This window comes from Lycium barbarum, chromosome 12 (genome assembly GCF_019175385.1).
Source record: "Lycium barbarum isolate Lr01 chromosome 12, ASM1917538v2, whole genome shotgun sequence".
Taxonomy (NCBI): Eukaryota; Viridiplantae; Streptophyta; class Magnoliopsida; order Solanales; family Solanaceae; genus Lycium; species Lycium barbarum.
The window spans coordinates 96,092,066-96,111,889 of record NC_083348.1 but is presented as its reverse complement, the minus strand read 5'-3'; the positions used below and the strand labels follow the sequence as shown (position 1 = coordinate 96,111,889).

General features: G+C 35.9%; 2 protein-coding genes across 4 annotated transcripts; both read left to right on the top strand.

Annotated features, from left to right (window-relative positions):
• Positions 1 to 3,932: 3,932 nt before the first annotated feature.
• LOC132621381 (GTP-binding protein At3g49725, chloroplastic) lies at positions 3,933 to 12,189 on the top strand. 2 transcript variants are annotated; one of them, XM_060335631.1, is made up of 13 exons: positions 3,933 to 4,343; positions 7,336 to 7,401; positions 7,514 to 7,575; positions 7,776 to 7,865; positions 7,991 to 8,103; positions 8,286 to 8,354; positions 9,468 to 9,612; positions 9,696 to 9,751; positions 9,873 to 9,923; positions 10,578 to 10,632; positions 10,733 to 10,789; positions 10,996 to 11,115; positions 11,196 to 12,189. In XM_060335631.1, exons 1-13 carry the CDS (start codon positions 3,992 to 3,994, stop codon positions 11,700 to 11,702), a joined length of 1,743 nt encoding a protein of 580 aa, XP_060191614.1. In that variant the 5' UTR covers positions 3,933 to 3,991; the 3' UTR covers positions 11,703 to 12,189. The 2 variants fall into 2 exon arrangements, with proteins under 2 accessions (XP_060191614.1, XP_060191613.1); XM_060335630.1 differs by having other exon boundaries at positions 3,934 to 4,343; positions 7,336 to 7,400; positions 7,510 to 7,575.
• A 1,111-nt stretch (positions 12,190 to 13,300) lies between these two features.
• LOC132621596 (probable pectin methylesterase CGR2) lies at positions 13,301 to 18,296 on the top strand. Of its 2 annotated transcripts, XM_060335925.1 has the most exons (8): positions 13,301 to 13,535; positions 14,215 to 14,311; positions 14,454 to 14,608; positions 14,765 to 14,804; positions 15,110 to 15,145; positions 15,932 to 16,306; positions 17,179 to 17,234; positions 17,762 to 18,296. In XM_060335925.1, the coding sequence occupies exons 3-8, from the start codon at positions 14,492 to 14,494 to the stop codon at positions 17,912 to 17,914; spliced, it is 777 nt and encodes a 258-aa protein (XP_060191908.1). In that variant the 5' UTR covers positions 13,301 to 13,535; positions 14,215 to 14,311; positions 14,454 to 14,491; the 3' UTR covers positions 17,915 to 18,296. The 2 variants fall into 2 exon arrangements, with proteins under 2 accessions (XP_060191908.1, XP_060191907.1); XM_060335924.1 differs by lacking the exon at positions 14,215 to 14,311 and having other exon boundaries at positions 13,302 to 13,535.
• Positions 18,297 to 19,824: the final 1,528 nt, after the last annotated feature.

Below are 19,824 nucleotides of genomic sequence, written 5' to 3'. Positions count from 1 at the left end.
CAACTGTTCCAACTTCTTCGATCTTTCAATTTTGCCATGCTCTATAGTCCAAAAAATCAATTCGAAGGGAAAATTGAAAGATCGAAGTTGAGCATAGCAAAATTGGGTTTTGAATTAATTTGTAGTGGAATGAAAATTGGGTTCCATTCAGTTTTGAAATTTGAGTTTTCAAAATTGGGTTTTGAAAGCTCAAAGATCGAAGTTGATTTTTTGGACTATAGAGCATGGTCAATGCTAAAAAATCATCTCTTCTTTTAGTTTTTCTTGATTTGGGTTTTGAATTAGTTTGTAATGGAATGAAATTACTAATTGGGTCTCTTGATATTTCATTTTCTCATCTTGTTTTTTTCTAAAAACTGATTTGTGATTAATGAAAATTAGTTTGGAAGTTGTGAAACTCGAAGGGGAATGAATTACCAAAAAAAAAAAAACATCGGAAATTGCATAAGTGTGTGTAACAAAGAAGAAGAAAGGGATAAAAGATAAAGAAAAAAAGAAAAATAATAAGAAATATTTTTATTTGCTTCTCACTCTCTGTGCCACGTCACCATCTAGGGTGAAATTAATTCACTTTAAAATTGTCCAGGGGGGTAATAGGTTGCCCATAAAGGTTGGGAGCATCATAATTAAACCGGTCAAACGTTGAGGGGGCATTTGACGATTTTCTCAATTAATTATCTGACAGAATACTTGATTTTCTTTGAATTTGAGTTTCAATAAAACTTGAATGGAAAAATTAAAATTAGATTTTATTAACAATAGAAACTCTGGAATGACGCATGATGTCCCTAAAAGTGTCCGGTCTTGAATTTTAGTCCCCGCTTAGGCAATTTTTAAAAAAATGACCTTAGCTTGAAAAATTTATAGGGAAGAACTTCTATTGCTCATTAGACATAAGTTCTAGCTTTTGCATATCCTGCAAAACTTGTGGTTAATTGAGCATATTCACTGTCTTGAAATATCCTGAACTTTTGCCTTATAACAAAACTAATTTATAGTCAGCATTTGTGCCCGATGAGTAACAAAAGTTTTGCGTAACAAATTTTCTAAAACGGAGGTTATTTTCATAAATAGTTGTGCAGTCCAACTTCTAAAGCTTTTTTTTTTTTTTTTTTTTTTGGGTGGATTCCCCTTCAAAGGCGCTGGTCTTTAATTTCTGTCCCTCAAATTGTTGTCTTTAATTTGGCCCTTCGCTTAAAAAAGTGGCCGAAAATACCCAGAGGTTCTGCGTTCGTGATGGGTGTAAATTATTCATGTAATTTTATACACAAAAAAAATAAGTTTTAAAATAAAACGTGAATAATATATCTTATTCTCGCATATTTTCTGACAGAATCTTGCAGGAAAAAGATTATCTCAGAAGAATGAAAATTAAGCAAATGCCAAAGAGATAAGAAAATATTTCATGGGTGCAACCGTAAGTCCATGTTCACGACCGTGAAATTTCACATGTGGAAATTACATAAAGACAACATTGGGAGAAGTTGCAAAATCCACGGGTGTGACCGCCACTTTCATACTCACACCTGTCAAGTGTTGAAATCCACGGGTGTGACCGCCACTTTCATACTCACAGCCGTCAAGTATTGCCATCAAGAAAGAAGTTGCATAATCCATGGATGTGACCACCACTTTCATACTCACACCCGTCAAGTGTTGAAATCCACGATTGTGACCGCCACTTTCATACTCACACCCGTCAAGTAAGGTCACGGATGTGAGCACTATTTCAAGGAATGCATTCGTATGGGGAGACTATATTTTCCTATTTAGGCATCACTTCTTTTCTCAGATAATCAAATACTCGGTATCGGCCCTTTGACTTCATCTGACTTACAAGAGATTGAAATAATCTAATCTAATCCAATCGTGAGAAAGACATAAGAAATAGTCTTTGCTCTATTTCTCTTCTTTTTATTTATAGTTGTAGGAGTAGTATTTTATTTTTAATTTCTTTTTTACATACTCCTTAATGGAGTAGTTTCTTTTTGTTGGGATAGTTGAAGAAGCTTGGTAAGATATTATAATATTATCTTTACTTTAATTTTTTCTTGTCCTGATATTCAAATATTTGATCTAACTTCCTTTAGTCCTAATTCTCACATAGGGATTAATTCAAGCTAGTTTATCGATTCAAAAATCTCAATATTATTTCTTTTAGTCCTAATTCTCACAGAGGGATTAATTCAAATAATTTTGTTGGTTTAAAATTGTTATCTTATTTCTTTCGGTCCTAATTCTCACGGAGGATTGACTCAAATAAATTTAATGATTTGAGGGGTCTCTATCTTATTTCTTTCAGTTCTAAATCTCGTGGAGAGATTGTTTCAAATAAGTTTAGTGATTTGAAGGGCTAATCACAAGAGGTCTTTATTCCTCATAACACAAATCAAGTCACTTAAGTTTTTCTATTCTTTTGTAAATTTAATAGAATGGGATTTTATTATAATTGTACCAAGTGGATTCAACAACTCTCAACTCTTTTCTTTTTGAAATTTCTAATAAGTTGTTTATTTTATTTTAAGTAATTTATAATTTCAAAACCTCTCCTTTCATCAATTTGATTCTCTCAAATAGTACCCAAGACAATACGCATTTGTAGCCTAGGTGGTTCCAATCTCTGTGGGATGATATCTTAAACTATACTAAAATTTGACAGAATACGAGCGAATTTTCCTATGCACTTTGGCCTCGTCAGTTCGAACCTCTGTGCAGTAAAAAATAAATAAATCGCAAGGTAAGGTTGTCGCGAAACCTCTGCCTTAAGGCCTAATATTTGCCCAAAATTAGGTTTATTCGGGCAAAAGTTAGGCCTTAAGGCAGAGGTTTGCCTTCAGACCTAATTTTGGCCAAAAGTTTGCCTTAAGGCCCAAATTTTGCCTGAATAAACCTAATTTTGCTACGAGACTCTGCCTTGTGAATTTTTTTATTTTTTTTTAGGAATAATTACTTGGCATAACTACATCTAAAAGGTAATTATTGATAATGACTACCTTTTAATTTATTTATATTTAGTAGCTCCAGTAATTTTGTAAATTACCATTCGTAGCTATACCAAAATACATTAAGCTTTTGTGGCTTGAGTGGTTATTGGGTGTGGCTCTGCCCCTGCCCGCTCAGGTTCAAACCCAGCCAACCACATTACTTTTCTTACATATTTTTTCTAGCTTCTTCTCCTTGTATTTTGAGTGTATCTGAGTTTTTTTTTTGCCTGGATTGGCCTTCATTTGGGGTGGTCTTTAATTTTTGCCCTTCAAATTGGTGATCTTTAAGTTTTGGCCCTCAAAATGGGGGTCTTTAACTTTTGCCCGCTGCCTTTGCAAATTTTGCAAATCTGGCCATGCAAGGCAGAATTTGCATGGATAGAATTTTGCCTTGCGAAAGGCTGAGGCCAATTATTAAAGACCACCAATTTGAGGGCCAAAAATTAAAGACCACCCCCAGCGAAGGACAACCCTGCAAATTGAGTGTATTTCATATGTATTTGGCCTGAGTGTATTTCGTCACATGTATTTGGCTCATATTGTATTTGATGTGTATTTGGCTCTCAAATACATATGAGATACAAGACATATGAGCCAAATACATATTAGATACATTCAAATAAAGTTCAAATACATGTGACATCAGATACAACTGAACATATACACTCAAATACAACGAAAACATTGTCAAATACACACAAATACATAAATGGTAGCTACGAATGGTAAGAAGGGACAATAAGATAGTTATTTATATAAGTTTATCTTTTTTTTTTTTTTACTGAACCGGGTTCAAACTCAGAACCTCAAAGTAACAGGCGAAGGGCCAAAAAATAAAGACGAGCAATTTGAGGAACAAAAAATTAAAGACCATCCCCGAATAAGGCCAATCGTGCAAATGGCCCCATCTCGGTTTTGGGCCAATCGTGCAAATGACTCCAGTGGCGGCAACTGTTTACCTTATATGACACCGGGAAACGGCCAAGTAAGACGGACCGTCTTCTCAAATGTTGAGAACAATCTGTCACTTGCGATCTTCCTTAACCCCCAAATTTTCCTTTCCTCTTGTATATTCATTTCATTCTCTATCATCACTTTGCAGTTGGTGTCTTCTACAGAAGCATCAAGATGGGTCAGCAGATGACTATAACACGGACCCTAAGAGTTCTCCAAGACTATTTGTTGTTCAGCCTCGGTTTCGGCCTGATTCGGTTCTCAAGCCTAAGCTTAATGAAGCACTGAACCTGGCTAATTCACTTGAGGAACAAAGAGATGGGTTTTACGATACTGAGTTTCTTGATAAACAAATGCCACCTCATCTTGTTGTCCAAAATCCAGCTTCCCGAACAACTCGCGCTGGTGTGTTTTCCTGACCATTTTTTCCTCTTCTCTCGTTATGTTTAGCTGAATTCAAGCAGTACTAGAAAACAATAACTGTTACTGCTTCGTCTCAATTCCAAACTAGTTGGAGTTAACTATATGAATTCTCTAGGGGAATCCAATCAATGTATGTACTCACACTGACTTTTGAATCTTGTGATCTTAAACAAAAGATATGTATAAAGTATCAAAATGCCCTTTAATCTTGTGATTTTAAACATGCCATGTGGGACGTGAGAATTCAAGAGTTGCCAAATAAGGGAAAAGACATTCTTTTTTAAACAAGCTAAAAAGGAAAGTAAAACAAACAAATTGAAATGAAGCGAGTATTAAATTCTGTAGGTAATAGGAAATGCAATATGTGGTGACTGTGTCAAGAGTTGGCTAGAATGTACCTTGTAACACCAGGAACGAGGACCTTTAAAATCACAGGTCTTGATATAAGCTCTTTCATTAAGTGTCTAATCAACTTTTGCAGACAGCTGCCGTAACAAAAGTAGTCACTTTAATGTTAGAGTTCTTCTCTTCTAGTGTTTTTGCCGTTGTGTTTTTCATATAAATTGGATATCTACACTTGAGCAAGCTTTCTAAAATTAAAGCAAGCTGTCACATTGAATGTAGTTAGTAAAATGAGTATCTGAAACTGAAAAGATACAGTAAAATCTAATCATAAGGCACAGGAGATATGGAATGATGTGCTCAAAAGATGTGAAAAGAAATTATCAAGATGGAAGAGTCAATACCTTTCACTTCGGGGGTAGACTGACATTGATAAATTCAGTCTTGGATGCTTTGCCTACTTACATGATGTCTGTATTCCCTATCCCTAGGGGTATAGAGAAGAAGCTGAACATAATTAGAAGGGAATTTTTGTGGCAAGGTAACAAAGAAAAGAAAGGTTACAACTTGGTGGAATGGGAGACTGTGACCCTCAATAAGCAACATGGGGGCTTGGGGATTAAGAATCTCAGTTTACACAACCAGAGTTTTTTATAGAAGTGGTTGTGGAGGTTTTGCAAGGAAGATAGGTCTCTTTGGAAGAATTACATAGCTCATAAATATGGGTTGATGAACCAATGGGCAACAAATGAAGTGAATGCTACCTTTGGATGTAGTGTTTGGAAGACTATTAGAAGAATGTGGAATGAATGTAGGGGGAATTTGAGCATAAAGGTGGGGGATGGGACAAAAACTTCTTTCTGGGAAGATCAATGGATTGGTCATTGTAATCTCAGAACTTTGTTCCAAGATTTACTCATCATTAGTCTCCAAAAGAATGAAAAAATCTCTCAAATGTGGACAGAACAGGGATGGAATCTGGTGTTTAGAAGGGCATTGAATGACTGGGAAATAGGGAGAGTGGCAGATCTGCTCCTTTTGCCTAATTCCTTCACTGGTACCACAAATTCTCCCAGACATCCCGGTCTGGAAACTATGCATGAGCTTCACTGTCAAGTCACTATACTAGGAGAAAAACAAGGTTGTGAACCCATCACTGATTTGGCCTTGGAAATTTATCTGGAAAGTCAAAATTCCATATAAGGTTTCTGCTTTTGTCTGGTTAGTTTTGAAGAGGGCTTGTCTTACACAACAGGCATTACAAAGAAGAGGTCTACAGATATGCTCAAGGTGTCTATTTTGTAGGGAAAATGCAGAAACAAATGAGCATTTATTTCTTCATTGTGAGACAACTGCACATCTGTGGCACATGTTCTTTTGTATACTTGGGGTGAATTGGGTATTACCAAGATCAACTTTAGAACTTTTATGTAATTGGAAAGCAATTGGAAGAAGAAATGCACAAGAAGACGGGTGGCAAGCCATTCCAGCTTGTATTTGGTGGACAATATGGAAGGAGAGAAACTCAAGACAATTTGATGACAAAGAAAATTCTATTCAGATAGTTAAAACAAAATGTCTTAGTCTCTTGTATTTTTGGTGTAAACAAGATATAGTGGGGGAGATAGGAGATTTGGTAGGTTTTTTAGGCAATATGTAAATTGTAATTTGACTTTTACCCTCAGGCCATTGCTTGTGGCTTAACTTGTAAAGTACCTTGTGCAGCAGTTGATATGCTGATACTTTTGGATAAAATACAAATGTTACCTTACTCAAAAAAAAAAAAAAAAAAAAGATACAGTAAAATCGCTGAAACAGGTTTGATCATAGATGGTTATATTGAACTCTACTTTTTCCCAGTTGATCTCTTCCATTGTGCAATGCTGCTTGTCCTTGGGAAGAAGAAATTTGGAAAATTTATCTATATGAAGGAACTCTTTTTTGTGCCCCCATCACCTCGAACAATTAAAGTGCTACTGAATAAAGGAAACAAGGCTTGAACAGTTATAGTGCTATTTAATAAAGCAACAAGCTAAGGGCTTGATTCAACAACTGCGCTGTAAGTGCTTGACTCACTGTCATTTCGAGATGTCCTAATTCGTCCTCACCAAGTTTCGTTTTTTATTCTTCGAAAATGTGTGTAAATATTAATCCCTTTTACGTTGTTTGTGGTGTGTTTCTGTAACTACGGGTAAATGAAATTATCATGCTGGTGAGAGTACAGAATTCATTATGGTAAATGTTTATGCATGCACCAGCCTGGGAAAGAAAATTTTCTATACACACACACTCTCTCTCTCCCCTAGGACCCATCACCTTCAGATTAGAACAAAGTTGACTCTGTTCCCTGTAGTGGGGATAGAGAAAGAAGCAGAAGAGTTATTGTTGGAACTGGTCTTGTTCACATTTCCCCCTTGATCTATGTGAAATGTTATATATCGAGAACTGTCTAGTACATGTCTGCCATGCACTGGGACGTTTTCCCTCTATAAGAGCTGAATTGTCGTTTAAGGGGGAGAGTGCGAATGTTCCTGAAGTTATTGGTAGAATGGATGGCCAGCTATTGGTAATTTTTTGATCTGTGGCCTATTCTTGAAATGATTTGGGAATTGTGCTTGCTATGATGTGACAGATACATTTTTTGGACCTGGGACTGTGGATACAGTTAAATGCCATGTAAATTCTTTGGAAACTCAGGTAGAGGATTTAATATATGAATGCGATTTAATAAAATCATTAATTTTCCTAGCATTATGGAACTGTTAGCGGCTGATCAGACTGATATTGGTCACTGCCATTTTGTTAGCATGAAGGAGTAGATGCCATTTTTGTAAATGCAATTCTCTCTGGCATACAGCAGCGTAATTTAGAGGTAATTCATTGTACTGGTTGGTTTATTCATTGTACTACTTGAGCCATTGGAAAAGTTGCTGACCTGCTTTACTGGTTAGTTATGTTTCATTTTCTGAAGGCAAACACAAATGAATCTCACAGCTACAATTATCCATCAGCGAAGCTTTCAATGTATTTCCCTTATCCTTTTCTGTTTATGTTTTGTTCTTCCACTGGCAGCGGGCTTGGGGTAAACCTGTTCTGGACCGTGTGGGCCTGATAATAGAGATTTTCAATGCACATGCTCAGACGAAAGAAGCTAAGCTACAGGTGACCTGCTGCTCTATCTCGCTATGGTGTTCAATGTATTCTTAAATGATAGTTTTTGTATTGTACCTATAAAAGAAGGAATACTTCAACCTTTGCAGCCTCTCTGACTTTCCATTAACTTACAGGCTGAGTTGGCTGCACTTATGTACAAAAAAAGTCGTCTAGTTCGTGTGCGCGGTCCTGGTGGACGTTATGGTTTTGGCGTAGGTGGAGAAGCTGAAGTTGTTAGTGCCAGAGGGTAACTATATTGCTTGCTTGATCTCTACTGAAGGGTGCATTTGGAAGTTCAACGAATTGATTTCTGGGCAGAGTTGTCCACTTGTCAATAATATGTTTACTGTAACTAAGATGATTGCTGAAGTTTAAGAAATTCCAGTTGCTGCTGCTAGAGTTTCTGAAGTACGCCATTTTCACTTGCAGGAGAGGAAGTGGGGGACGTGGTTTCATTAGTGGTGCTGGAGAGACGGAATTGCAGCTTCAGCGGCGAAGGTTTGTTACTGACTTTTGTTATTCTACATTTTATGTGGATAGATAAAGTTGGAAAACTCTCAGTTTGTCAGTAGAACATGTAAAGAACCTCTAGTATTAGAGAACTCTAAATTATTGGTTATAGAATTGAAACGGGTTCAAATCGAGTGAAATGGACATTGAGGATTCATATAGCTCAACTAGCTTGCTGTTGAGGCATAGTTGTTCTTATTATTTTTTTCGAAAAAGCGGGGAAGCAAACTTTTTTTCAAGTTAGCTAATAATTGACTGAGCATGTTATGCGTACGCAGCATTGTTTATGAGTCAGCTTATGTAAGGGATCTCGTTTCAAAGAAAGGTTATTTGAGAGTCAATGGAATACGACCCTTACTTTAGTAGAGACTTTGAAGCAAAATGAAGTTGAGTGGATGTATCATGTATGTACCTCAATAAGCGAGTACTGCTTTCAAGAGCTACAATATGATCATCTTTATCGGAAACAGCCTCTGTACCCCATAAAGGTAAAGGTAAGGTCTGCGTACATCTTACCGTCCCCAGACCCCCACTTGTGGGATCACACTGGGTATGTTGTTGTTAATGTTGTACAATATTACTCCCTCTGTCCCAATTTATACGACACAATTTCCTTTTTAGTCAGTCCCAAAAAGAATGACACATTTCCTTATTTGGCAATAATTTAACTTTAAACTTTACGCTTAACGAGATGATTTATAACCACACAAATATCTTTTGACTTGTTTTAGACCACAAAATTCGAAAGTCTTCATTCATTTCTTAAACTCCGTGCCCAATCAAACTACATCACATAAATCGGGACGGAGGGAGTATCATCTTTTTAGTGATCATGTGCGTCTTCTCCAGAACTACTTGTCGGAAGAAAAATGAAAATGAAGAGTAACTAGAGGAATAGTGTGTGATAATATATGGTTTAACTATGAAATATTTGTCATATTTTTTATTGGTGAACTATTTTCAGTCAATAGTAGATGTTGTCTATATACTTGATACGTTCCCTACATTACTGTTACCACTTGGTTGTTAATGATCCAATATCATTTCACTCGCCACTTTATACATATGATATATTCCTATTTCAACTGCTTTTGGTTTCAGAATTTTAGAACGGAGGAGCCAATTGTTATCTGAAATTAAAGAGGTTCGTCGTACGCGAGCGTTGCAGCGTGCTGCTCGTAGGAGACATGGAGGATCAGATGGTCAAGAAATTCCTACAGTTGCTGTCGTTGGTTACACTAATGCTGTAGGTTGATCAGAAGCACATGAGTCCCTTTAATATGATACTAATGCAATCTCGTGGTATTGATTAAATTGTTTCCTTAACAGGGGAAATCCACTTTGGTTAGTGCAGTCTCAGAGAGTCATCTCTACTGCGATGATAGGTATGGTAAAACCACTTGCCAGTCTATACTTTGAATCTGATGTTGGATGTCAATTAAGCTTTTAATGCTGGCAAACTGAGTTATATGACACTATCTAACATTTGGGCTCTTAATTGTGCAGATTGTTTGCCACAGTGGACCCCAAGTTAAGAAGTGTCATTCTCCCTTCAGGGTAATACGAAATTGGATGAATTCGTTAGACCTTCCATCTAGTGAAGCAAAACTAAACGGACCTCCCATTTAGTTTGAGAAATATCAAAAAAAGATCCCATTTAGTTTGAGAAATATCAAAAAAAGATTAATGTTTCAATTACACAAACCTCTGCTGCTGTTTGTTCACACTCTTAAAAACTATGATTTCATAATAAATTAAAGTTTCCGTTTCAATTTTTGGATACAATATTAACGTCTTACCTAACATCTATAGAGAAATAAGAAAGAGATATCTTGCAAAATTTTGTATTTTGTAGCTTATTACTGAAAGTGAATGCTGATGGACTTCAGCTAACTTAATTTTTTCATGCTGTTCGCCTCCATACTTTCATTTAACTTTTCTGTTGACAAAAAGTTGGCAAAGTTCCTGAACAATCAATGTAAAAAATGTGGTTATCTTGGTCAGCTATTCAAATAGACTTCTACTGTTATACAGGAAAGTTTATGATATTTCTCAAAGTGGAATGGAGGTTCATTGAGTTTTTCTTACGTAGATGGAATGTCCAAGTAAAACTGGGTTTACAAAATATTGAAGTTGCAAATTATGCCTTTTCCCAAGGATGATGGCTCACCCCTTTTTTTTTGGTCATTGGATTAAATACTTTATATTCAGAAGGAAAGTGCTCCTCAGTGATACGGTGGGATTCATTTCCGAATTGCCTACACAGGTGAGTGGATAGTGTCAGCACCCGCTCCTCTTGTTATGGCATCAGAGACCTTCACAATCACTTGGACTCTTTGGTTTTTTATTTTTTTGTTTTTGTGCAGCTAGTAGAAGCGTTCCATGCAACATTGGAAGAGGTTATTGAAGCTGACCTCCTTGTGGTATCTTCTTTCTCTAATTACAGTACATTTTCAATGTTGTTAATATATTACATGCTGACGTTAGAGCTCCACCAAATGATGTTTGACTCAGAATTGCAAATGTGTTACCTGAAGAAAAGTTGCTTGAACTTGTTACCTTTATCAAAAAAAAAAGAAAAGTTGCTTGAACTATAAAGTTCCTAATCTGTAGATTACATATCTTGCAGCATGTTCTGGACTCAAGTGCATCAAACGTAAATGAGCAGCGGGAAGCAGTGTTGCAAGTTCTAGGGCAGATAGGAGTCCCTGAGCAGAAGCTCCAGAATATGATTGAAGTTTGGAATAAGGTTAAGTAAAATAACTACGATTCTCTTTTAAACAACAGGCAGAGACGTTAAATTGCTTCAGTTTTTTGAAATTTCTGTAGATTGATCTTCACGAGGATTTCGTTGGAGATGGTTATTGTAATGAGGATGAAGTTGCTAGTGGGTCAGACGAAAACAATGATGTTGCATCCAATAAATTGTGTGAAGAGGAACTCTCTGATTGCGATACTAATGAAAATGAGGACTTTGAGCAATCGGACAAGCTTGGAGAGGTCATAGATGATCAACAAGGTAACTACTCTGATGAATGGTTGGTCTCAGTTGATGAACAAGATTCCTGGGTTGACTATAATGGTTCGTCGGTGGGCTGTGGGAGTGCAGAGGTCCAGCAAAACGACCCCTCTAAGAAGTGGGAGGTTGTTGGATCTGAGTCTGGTCCACATGTCAAGACGTCTGCCTTAACTGGTGTTGGACTGCAAGAGTTGCTGGAGCTTCTTGATGAAAAATTGAAGCCCCAGAAAACCGTAGAGAAGGATATCTTTGATCGCAAATGGAGACCACCGCGCACGCGCACAGAAGAAGATAGCAGAATAGCAGTTGAACAATAGTATTTATAAAGAAAAAGAGAAGCGTTCCATTCCATATCAAGGCAGCTGTCTTTATCCACAACGAAAGGGGATTGAAGTTTTAACACAGTTAGGAGGACTTGTGATGACTAGTAGCTACATGCATCTCCTTGACATGGAAGATTCAAACATGGATTGGAGCTACCTTTGGTCATCGGTTATTCTGGATGCGTTCACTCCCATTGTGAATGCTACTAAGGTTGTCCTATATCTGGTGTTTATATTCTCTGAACCAAAAGTTGCGTATCAAACTACGAATGCCTATTGTAACTGGTTTACAGGCTGTTACATGCTTCCGGCTTTCACACCCATGAAGAAGCAATGTGTATTTCCTTAATGTTAAATCATGTACTTTATAACTAGTGAGCCGTGACATGTTTCATGGTGTGTTGTGGAGTTGGACGTTCAAATGCCGCGAGTTGTATATGTAGCGAAACCCGAGATAAATATGAGCGGATTCGGAAATTAATAGTGAAGTGTGTTCGAGGAAGAGGAATAATAGTATGTATGGGTTGCAATGTATAAAGCGAATGGTTCGAATGGATTCTAAAGCTTTATGTTGCCGATCAATTAAGTTTAACTAATTAGGAATTAAGATGTAGTATTTAGTCAAAATGATTCTTAATGGGGACAGCTAGCAGCTTGAGGTAGTAACTTCTAAAGTACTGAAAGTTTTGTTTCCCCAAATTCTTTATCACCCAGTACGCTGCCGACGCGGGACATATGATAAAAAGAAGTACGTAGCAGATGATTCATCTATCCATTTCTGTGAACTTTCAGCTCTATCATTTTCATTATCAATTCCTTTTAGACGTTGTACAAAAACCTAACCTACTTAAAATTGTACTAGTCATTACCGTAGATGAAGCTTCTACTGGTATTCAGTTAAGAACAGTTGAAGTTTACACCAAAAAGTGAAAAAAGGGTAAGCCTTAATAAATGCGCGTTGGGTCTCTCGAGATAGAACTAATCTCCAGGATCTTTTCAATGTACTGTCCTAACACGCACTAGAGATAAATACTTCATCAATTTCACTTTATACGGAGGGGAATTGACATACCAAAATATCTTTAAGTATATATGACATGACATTTTTTCGAATATAAGAACATGTCATTATAGATAAAATAGAAATGAAAGAGTTCCTAATTAAAGAAAGATGTCACTTTCTAAATATTACTCCCTCCTTTTTATAATTTTTTTTAGATTTTTCATTTTGTTTCAAAATAAGTGGTGCTTTAGGATTTCAAGAGGAAATTGATCTTATTATTCTAAAATTATCCTTATTTACATAATTAAGAATATTAAGCTTCTCTTTTTCTAGGTATTTAGTCAGGAGTAAATTAGTAAAAATGCTCTTAAATATTTTCTTAAGGAGAGTGCATAAGCTAAAAAATATGAAACGGAAGAGTAAAAAGAATAGTAATATAGAAGCATAATTAGTTCATGTTAAGTGTAAAAGTATAAGTAATAAAGTAGGATCACCGACGACAACATGATCGACAAGAGAAAGGGACCCACAAGACAATATTAACTTTAATATCAGTCTCTACAATAAAGGCGCGTAAACAGGGCATTTCCTACTCCTACGTGTTTGACATTTGCTGTGTTTCAGGGTCCCGCTAGGCTAGTTTTTGGTTGGTTTACACTTAACTTACAGCGAAGGAGCTTGCATTTGTTTCTGTGTTAAACCAAGAAAACACAACAGATCCAAATCTAAGCAACAAACAACCTTTTTTGAACATTAGATCCAATAATACACTCTCCTTTCTTCCCTATTTGCCTTATTGTGAAAGCCTCCCTCGTCGTGATTTGGTTGGTTTTGCTTGCCTCTCTTTATTTGTTCCCTGTTCTCACTTCTTGATATTCATTTTGAATGAATCTATGTGTTTCAATATTTTCTTGGTTTTGTTGTCACCCCAATTATCCCTAGTTTGTATAAATCTTGAATCTTTAATAGGGCCATGTTCTAAATTGTTAGCAATGTTGCATCTTTTGTAGATCCACATTACGTCCATTTATTTTCTTCAAGAATTGCATATTAGTCACTGATTTCAATTTCTCTAGTTGAAAAAGATAAACCATAATTGGTGTTTATGAAGCTCGTTAAAGATTAAGAAACTTTGCTCTGGTTATTTTCGGATAATTAAGTTCTTGTGTTTGTTGAAATTAGAGTGGCTGTAGTTACATATTTGGCAATCCGCATCTAGAATATAAAGAAAGGTGGGTGGCTTTCCATTTCTGTGTTACTTTACACATCGGTATTTAGTTAAGCTCGTTTAGTATATTTATCTTGGGGATCCTTGATCAACATACTGGTTCTTAATAGTCTGTGTGTGTGACCTAAAGGTGGTAACAACATGGTCGTGTTGAGAGGGGGATCCGGAATTTGAAGTTTATGAGTTTCTACAATGACCTCAAGTTAATATACAATAATAACTGTGTTCACATTCAAATATTTATAAATATTTATTAGATTTCTTAATACATATAGATGATCTAAACAAAAGATACTGGTTTCTGTGAACCCGCATATCATACTGTGGATCCGCCCCTGGTTGTGTTAACAATGGATAAACTCCACAAATAAGGTGAACAATCTATAACCGCAAGAACTTTGAGCTTGTATCGCTTTAGCTTGTTTGCATCTCCTATTATTACTTTGTTTCTACATGTTCACATTTATTGCTGGAGTGAGGATTTTAAAAATTTCCTTTTCTAATTTGATTTCAGGTGTAGTATTCTGGGCTCGACATTTAACTAAAGCAATCATGTCTAGAAGGCCCGGAAACCCCACACGGCGCTTTGCTGGTGGTGGAAGCCTCGGGGGCATTTTTCATCCAAAATCGCGCCCTACTCCTTTATTACCTACAGTACTTCTCATTCTTGTAAGTTCAATAACTACTTATCTGATGGCATTATAACTGGCGATTAAGTATGATGCATTTCAGCAAAATATATTCACTTTGTTTTAATATCTGGTTTCCTAATTTGGGCTATGTTTCCAATTTAATGCACTTTGCTTTTTTATCTACTAATTTCAGGGTGCTGTCCTTGTTGTTGGCTATTTCTATCGAGGCTCAGGTAAATTTTTTTTTTTTTTGGTCTAAAATAAGCAGTTATTTTGAAGTATTGCCTGCTTTCTAATTCCATGGGATCATCCATCGGTAACATCGGCATCAGTTATGAGAAATCTGTCTTTCCTGCACCAATCAGAAATGTCATCGGCTCTTATTCTTATCCTTGCAAATCATACTTCAAATTGTCTCATATTTAATCAATCGTAGCAAGATCCTGATTTCCAATTATGTATTAGTATTTTTTTTCTCAAGTGCATTATAATACTTGGCTTTCTATACATTGGCTGATTGGTCATTTTTCCCAAATAGGTACATCTGGAAGTTCAGCACTCAGCAGGCTTGAAGGTAAGCACCCTTATGTATTGGTAGTTTCCGCTGCATCACGCCATTAAATTATTTCTGTCTTTGCAGTATTTAACAAGTATGATATAATATTTTTGCCGTTTCAAGAGGATAATTAAGATGAATTGCTAGGGGATATGGGAGGTCAGGGTTTCAGAAAAATAACTACACAAGTGATCAATGTCAAAGCCTTTGAATCTGAAAGCTTCTTACCTTAAACTTAATGCCAACAATTAACAGTGGAAAGAATTTCTCATTCAGATGCCCATAGCACGCAGCCATAATCTATAAACCAGTTAGCTTTTTCAGGATCCTATGTGGGAAGAGTCTCACTTTTTTGTATGCTAAAATGTTTGGCACCTTTCCAAATTTAGTAAGAGTTGTCTGGCGATTCATATTCTTTATTTTATATTGCTGATCAATATGTCATAGCAGATCAGGCAAGGAGTCATAGTCTTAGGGGACAGAAGTGTATCTTTCTTGAGTATCTAACCTGCAGAAGGATATGTCAGAGCTTAGTCAATCATAAATTCGTACATCATCAAACAATCTGCCTTCAACATAAACTGCAAATATTATTTCTTCCATAATGAAACAATTCATACAGTGAATAAGATAGTGAAAGCATGTCTGATGGCATTTCTTTTCAGATTAAACTAAGTTGAGAGCGCATATCTTACTTCAGGGTGCAATTCTGCACTATGAGTTTGTACTGTATTTGCGAATCCAGTTTGTTCAAAAAGAGCAACTTATTGAACTTAGAGTTCGCTTGTCCTTCGTTGGTTGTAGGTGAATTTACCTGCACTTCGGAGCTTCAGCTGGCTATACCTTATCTAAAGCAGGCATATGGTGACAGCATGCGCAAAGTTTTGCACGTTGGACCTGATACTTGTTCTGTGGTGTCCAAACTATTAAAAGAAGAAGAAACTGAAGCATGGGGTGTTGAACCTTATGATGTTGAGGATGTTGATGCAAACTGCAAGAACCTTATCCGCAGAGGAATAGTACGTGTGGCAGACATCAAATTCCCATTACCCTACAGGCCAAAATCATTTGCTCTTGTTATCGTGTCGGATGCGGTAGATTACTTATCTCCTAGATACCTAAACAAGACTATTCCAGAGTTAGCAAGGGTGTCAGCCGATGGTCTAGTCATTGTTACAGGTAACTATTGAAACTTTAGGTACATTGCATGAAAAGTTCTTAACTGTTAAAATTGCTTTTCTTGGGCATGCTGCTAACAAATGTTTGACGTTCAACTCTCCCTCATACTTACTCATTAAAGATACCTTATTGTAGTGAATATTTGGACTATACACAAATTGAATTCATATCATCATACCTACTGTTTTACAATAGCCTGGTTTTAGTAGGCGTTTGGACATGCGATTTGAAACCATGAGATGAAATCAGCGTTTGGACATGCGATTTCATCTCATGGTTTCAAACCATGGGATGAAATCCCAAATCATCCAAAAAGGCATGATTTGGGGTTTCAAACCTTGTCCAAACGGCACCTTAGAATTAACAAGTGAGGTTGCTCCAGTGGCAAGAGGACTTTACTTCCAACCAAGCGGTTGGGAGTTCAAGTGGGACAGGGCCCTTTTGACTCCTGGGCAGGGAATTTGCTAGGGTGGGGTTTACCTTAAGGGGGAAAAAAAAAAGAGAGGAAAAAGCTCCATGTTTTAGAACTTGTTCGATACCTCCGTAGTTGGAGCTCCAAACGTCCACATTAAATATAGTTATTCTGTTTATGAAAAAAGAAATGCTCTAATAAAGCCAACAACGGATAGTGCCTTCTTTTATTTGGGTAGTCGGTGTTGAGGAAATCTTTAAGACAGTTCCCCATGTAAGTTAAATGCCTAGCTCTATCACTGCCATACTGCACATGATTAATTATGATTTCTTTTGGGAGACAAATATATTTCCCTCCTAGGTACCATGAGGAGAACATCTATTGTTATTGTTATTGAAAGCACTTTGTCGTTCATTTTACTTGCACTTATGTCAATATTTCTATTGTTATAAATTATTAGGTTACCCTGGTCACTCCAGAGCTAAAGTTGCCGAGCTATCGAAGTTTGGACGCCCTGTAAGTTGCAATCTCTTCATTCAGTTATCACTTGTTTGGTTTGGTAATTGTCAGTAGGTCATGCGTTGCCTTTTTTTTTTTTGGTGATAGATAGTGAAGAAAGTATATCAAAAGTATGAAGGTTCCTCTTCTTGGGTAGTGAATGCATCTAAGAAACATCACTCTTAACGTTCTGAGTGACGAGGATAGGTTAAATGTTTACAAGTTGAAATGCATTCTGTGGTTACCGAGAGCTTTCTGTTTTGGTGCTCTATACCATTAAGCAAAGAATTAACTTGAAAGATTAAGTAGTAAGATTACAAACGCAAACGAGAAAACTGATGTTGCAATATGCAGTACTATCTGCAACACCAGGTTTATGATCGTTTGATAATCTGAAAATTGTGAAATTGGCAGATGGTGTTTTGAGGCAAATAGATTCTCTGATCTTATGAAGACATGGTTTCTATATCACTGTTTCCCCTTCTCCATTCTGCTCTGAAATGATAACTAAAAGAACTGACAAACTATTGGCTTTCCATGTAAAGGCAAAAATGCGGAGCTCATCTTGGTGGGCACGCTTCTTTGTCCAGACCAGCCTACAAGAGAACGATGCTGCAATCAAAAAGTTTGACAAGGCTGCAGCTAGTGATGGATACAAGTCTAGGTGTCAGATTTTCCATGTTAAATCATTTCATTAACACGTCAACCATCTCACAATTCAGGGGAGCAATCTCTTCATTGTCGGTGATTTTTTAGCAGGTCTTTATAAGTTTCATTTTTGCACCTCCCACAGCAAGAGGAAGAAAAAAATGCAGGAATGAAGAAATATATCCTGCATCATTTTGAGTAATTCAATATGTACAAGCAGATTAATTAAAAGTTGAGAACTTTGGTTACCATCAATTTCATACAGCCAACACATCTTGTAGTTAAAAGGTTTAGTATTTGGTACGAATTGTTATCTGTATTATTTGTTGCCTACATCTTTATTATCAGGATGTTGCTGTACCCAGCATTAAATTTCTCTGTATGGTAAAATCTGTTACTTTTCTGCCCATCTTATCTAAAAACTTTGAACCAGATATCTATCCCTGCTCTATTCTACAATCTTTTAAAAGGTAAATGCTACTACTGAACTGTAAGAACATGACATGAACAGTAAATGAATTTGGACAGTGTTGATTTTTAGACAGGACTACTTCTGCACGGCAGAATTGAATACCCTTTAATTTGTCGTCTCTACAATTCTCTTCGGTTAGCACTTTCTTCAGGATCATGTAAATCAAGATTTGTAGAACTGACGAATTAAAATGAAAAAGAGAATGAAGAAGGCCCCTTGACTCCCTTCATCTCAAGTTAAATGCCCTATGGCTTCACTAGATGTATTTATTGAAATGTTGTTCAATAATATGTAGAATATTTAGAGTCCGGAGCCTAAAGGGTATAAAAATACACGGTATTTACCAAAAGGGGATGATAAAAAATTTATATATCAAAACGTTATACAAAATATATTGTATAACGTGGATCAGTCCACGCTATACAATTTTTTTTTTTTTTTTTTTTTTTGTTTTACAAATACTTGGTAAGACGTTGCCTAAATTTAAATCATATTCGGTTATGTTTTTAATAAAATTTTTTTATTGATTTTTAAAAATTTTAAAGCATGATTAACTCAAGTAAATATTTTAACACATGCAATAATTAAATGTGTTATATATGCGAACAGAAATAAAAAAAATAAAATATAAGTTAAATAAACGTCACACATTAACTGAGTAGTAAATGTTAAATTACATACTAACTATTAAACGGCACAAGACATGTTATATATTCTTGGAAGAGTACATAAGGAAACAACAATCGTACAAGCAACAACAACTACTTATTTCTGTCGGGGTAGCGATTCTTGTTGTGACCTGTTTGCTTGCACGTACTACACTTTCTAGCCATGCGAGCAGAAGCTATATCTATTTCATTCCTCCTTCTAGTTGTACTCCGCGCTCCTGAAGTTCGCTCGTATTCAGTGTTTGCAATTAATCTGAAGGGAGAAGGTGGCCAATATGCCTCATCACCCAACGGTGAAAAATTTCCACTGTACGTTTGCTTGTAAAACCTGCAACTGTAGTACTTGCTAACATAGGTCTTTGGTTGAATTCCGCGAATATCACAAAATTTAATTGCATGTGTGTTGACACCCAATTTTGTCCCGCCTCTCCTCCGAAATACATATTTGCGCTTCTAATGTTTTCAAAAAAATAAAATAAAATAATAATATATATTATGTTTACTATAGTTATTAGTCTCTTATCAATAACGGCGTTTTATTATTCTGTTACAACTATTATTATTATCATTACTATTATTATTATTATTATTATTATTATTATTATTATTAATAACTATTATTATTATTCTTAAATTATCATTATTACTAATTGTCATTAATTATTATTATTCTTGTTATTTCCATTATCATTATTATTATTATTGTTAATTACTAATCACTATTATCAGCGTTATTTTTGTTATTAATTATTATCATTGATTTTATCAACAATTATTATTTATTATTATTATCATCATCATTATTATTATTATTATTATT

What these genes read in the sequence shown, in the direction of transcription:
- LOC132621381 (XM_060335630.1), top strand. Translation starts at nt 3,992, where the DNA reads ATGTTGAGAACAATCTGTCACTTGCGATCTTCCTTAACCCCCAAATTT. An exon ending in TAAATTCTTTGGAAACTCAG is followed by an intron (nt 7,401 to 7,509) that starts GTAGAGGATTTA and finishes CCATTTTGTTAG; the next exon opens with CATGAAGGAGTAGATGCCAT. An exon ending in CATCTCTACTGCGATGATAG is followed by an intron (nt 9,752 to 9,872) that starts GTATGGTAAAAC and finishes TTAATTGTGCAG; the next exon opens with ATTGTTTGCCACAGTGGACC.
- LOC132621596 (XM_060335925.1), top strand. Translation starts at nt 14,492, where the DNA reads ATGTCTAGAAGGCCCGGAAACCCCACACGGCGCTTTGCTGGTGGTGGA. An exon ending in CTATTTCTATCGAGGCTCAG is followed by an intron (nt 14,805 to 15,109) that starts GTAAATTTTTTT and finishes TTTCCCAAATAG; the next exon opens with GTACATCTGGAAGTTCAGCA. An exon ending in TATCGAAGTTTGGACGCCCT is followed by an intron (nt 17,235 to 17,761) that starts GTAAGTTGCAAT and finishes TTCCATGTAAAG; the next exon opens with GCAAAAATGCGGAGCTCATC.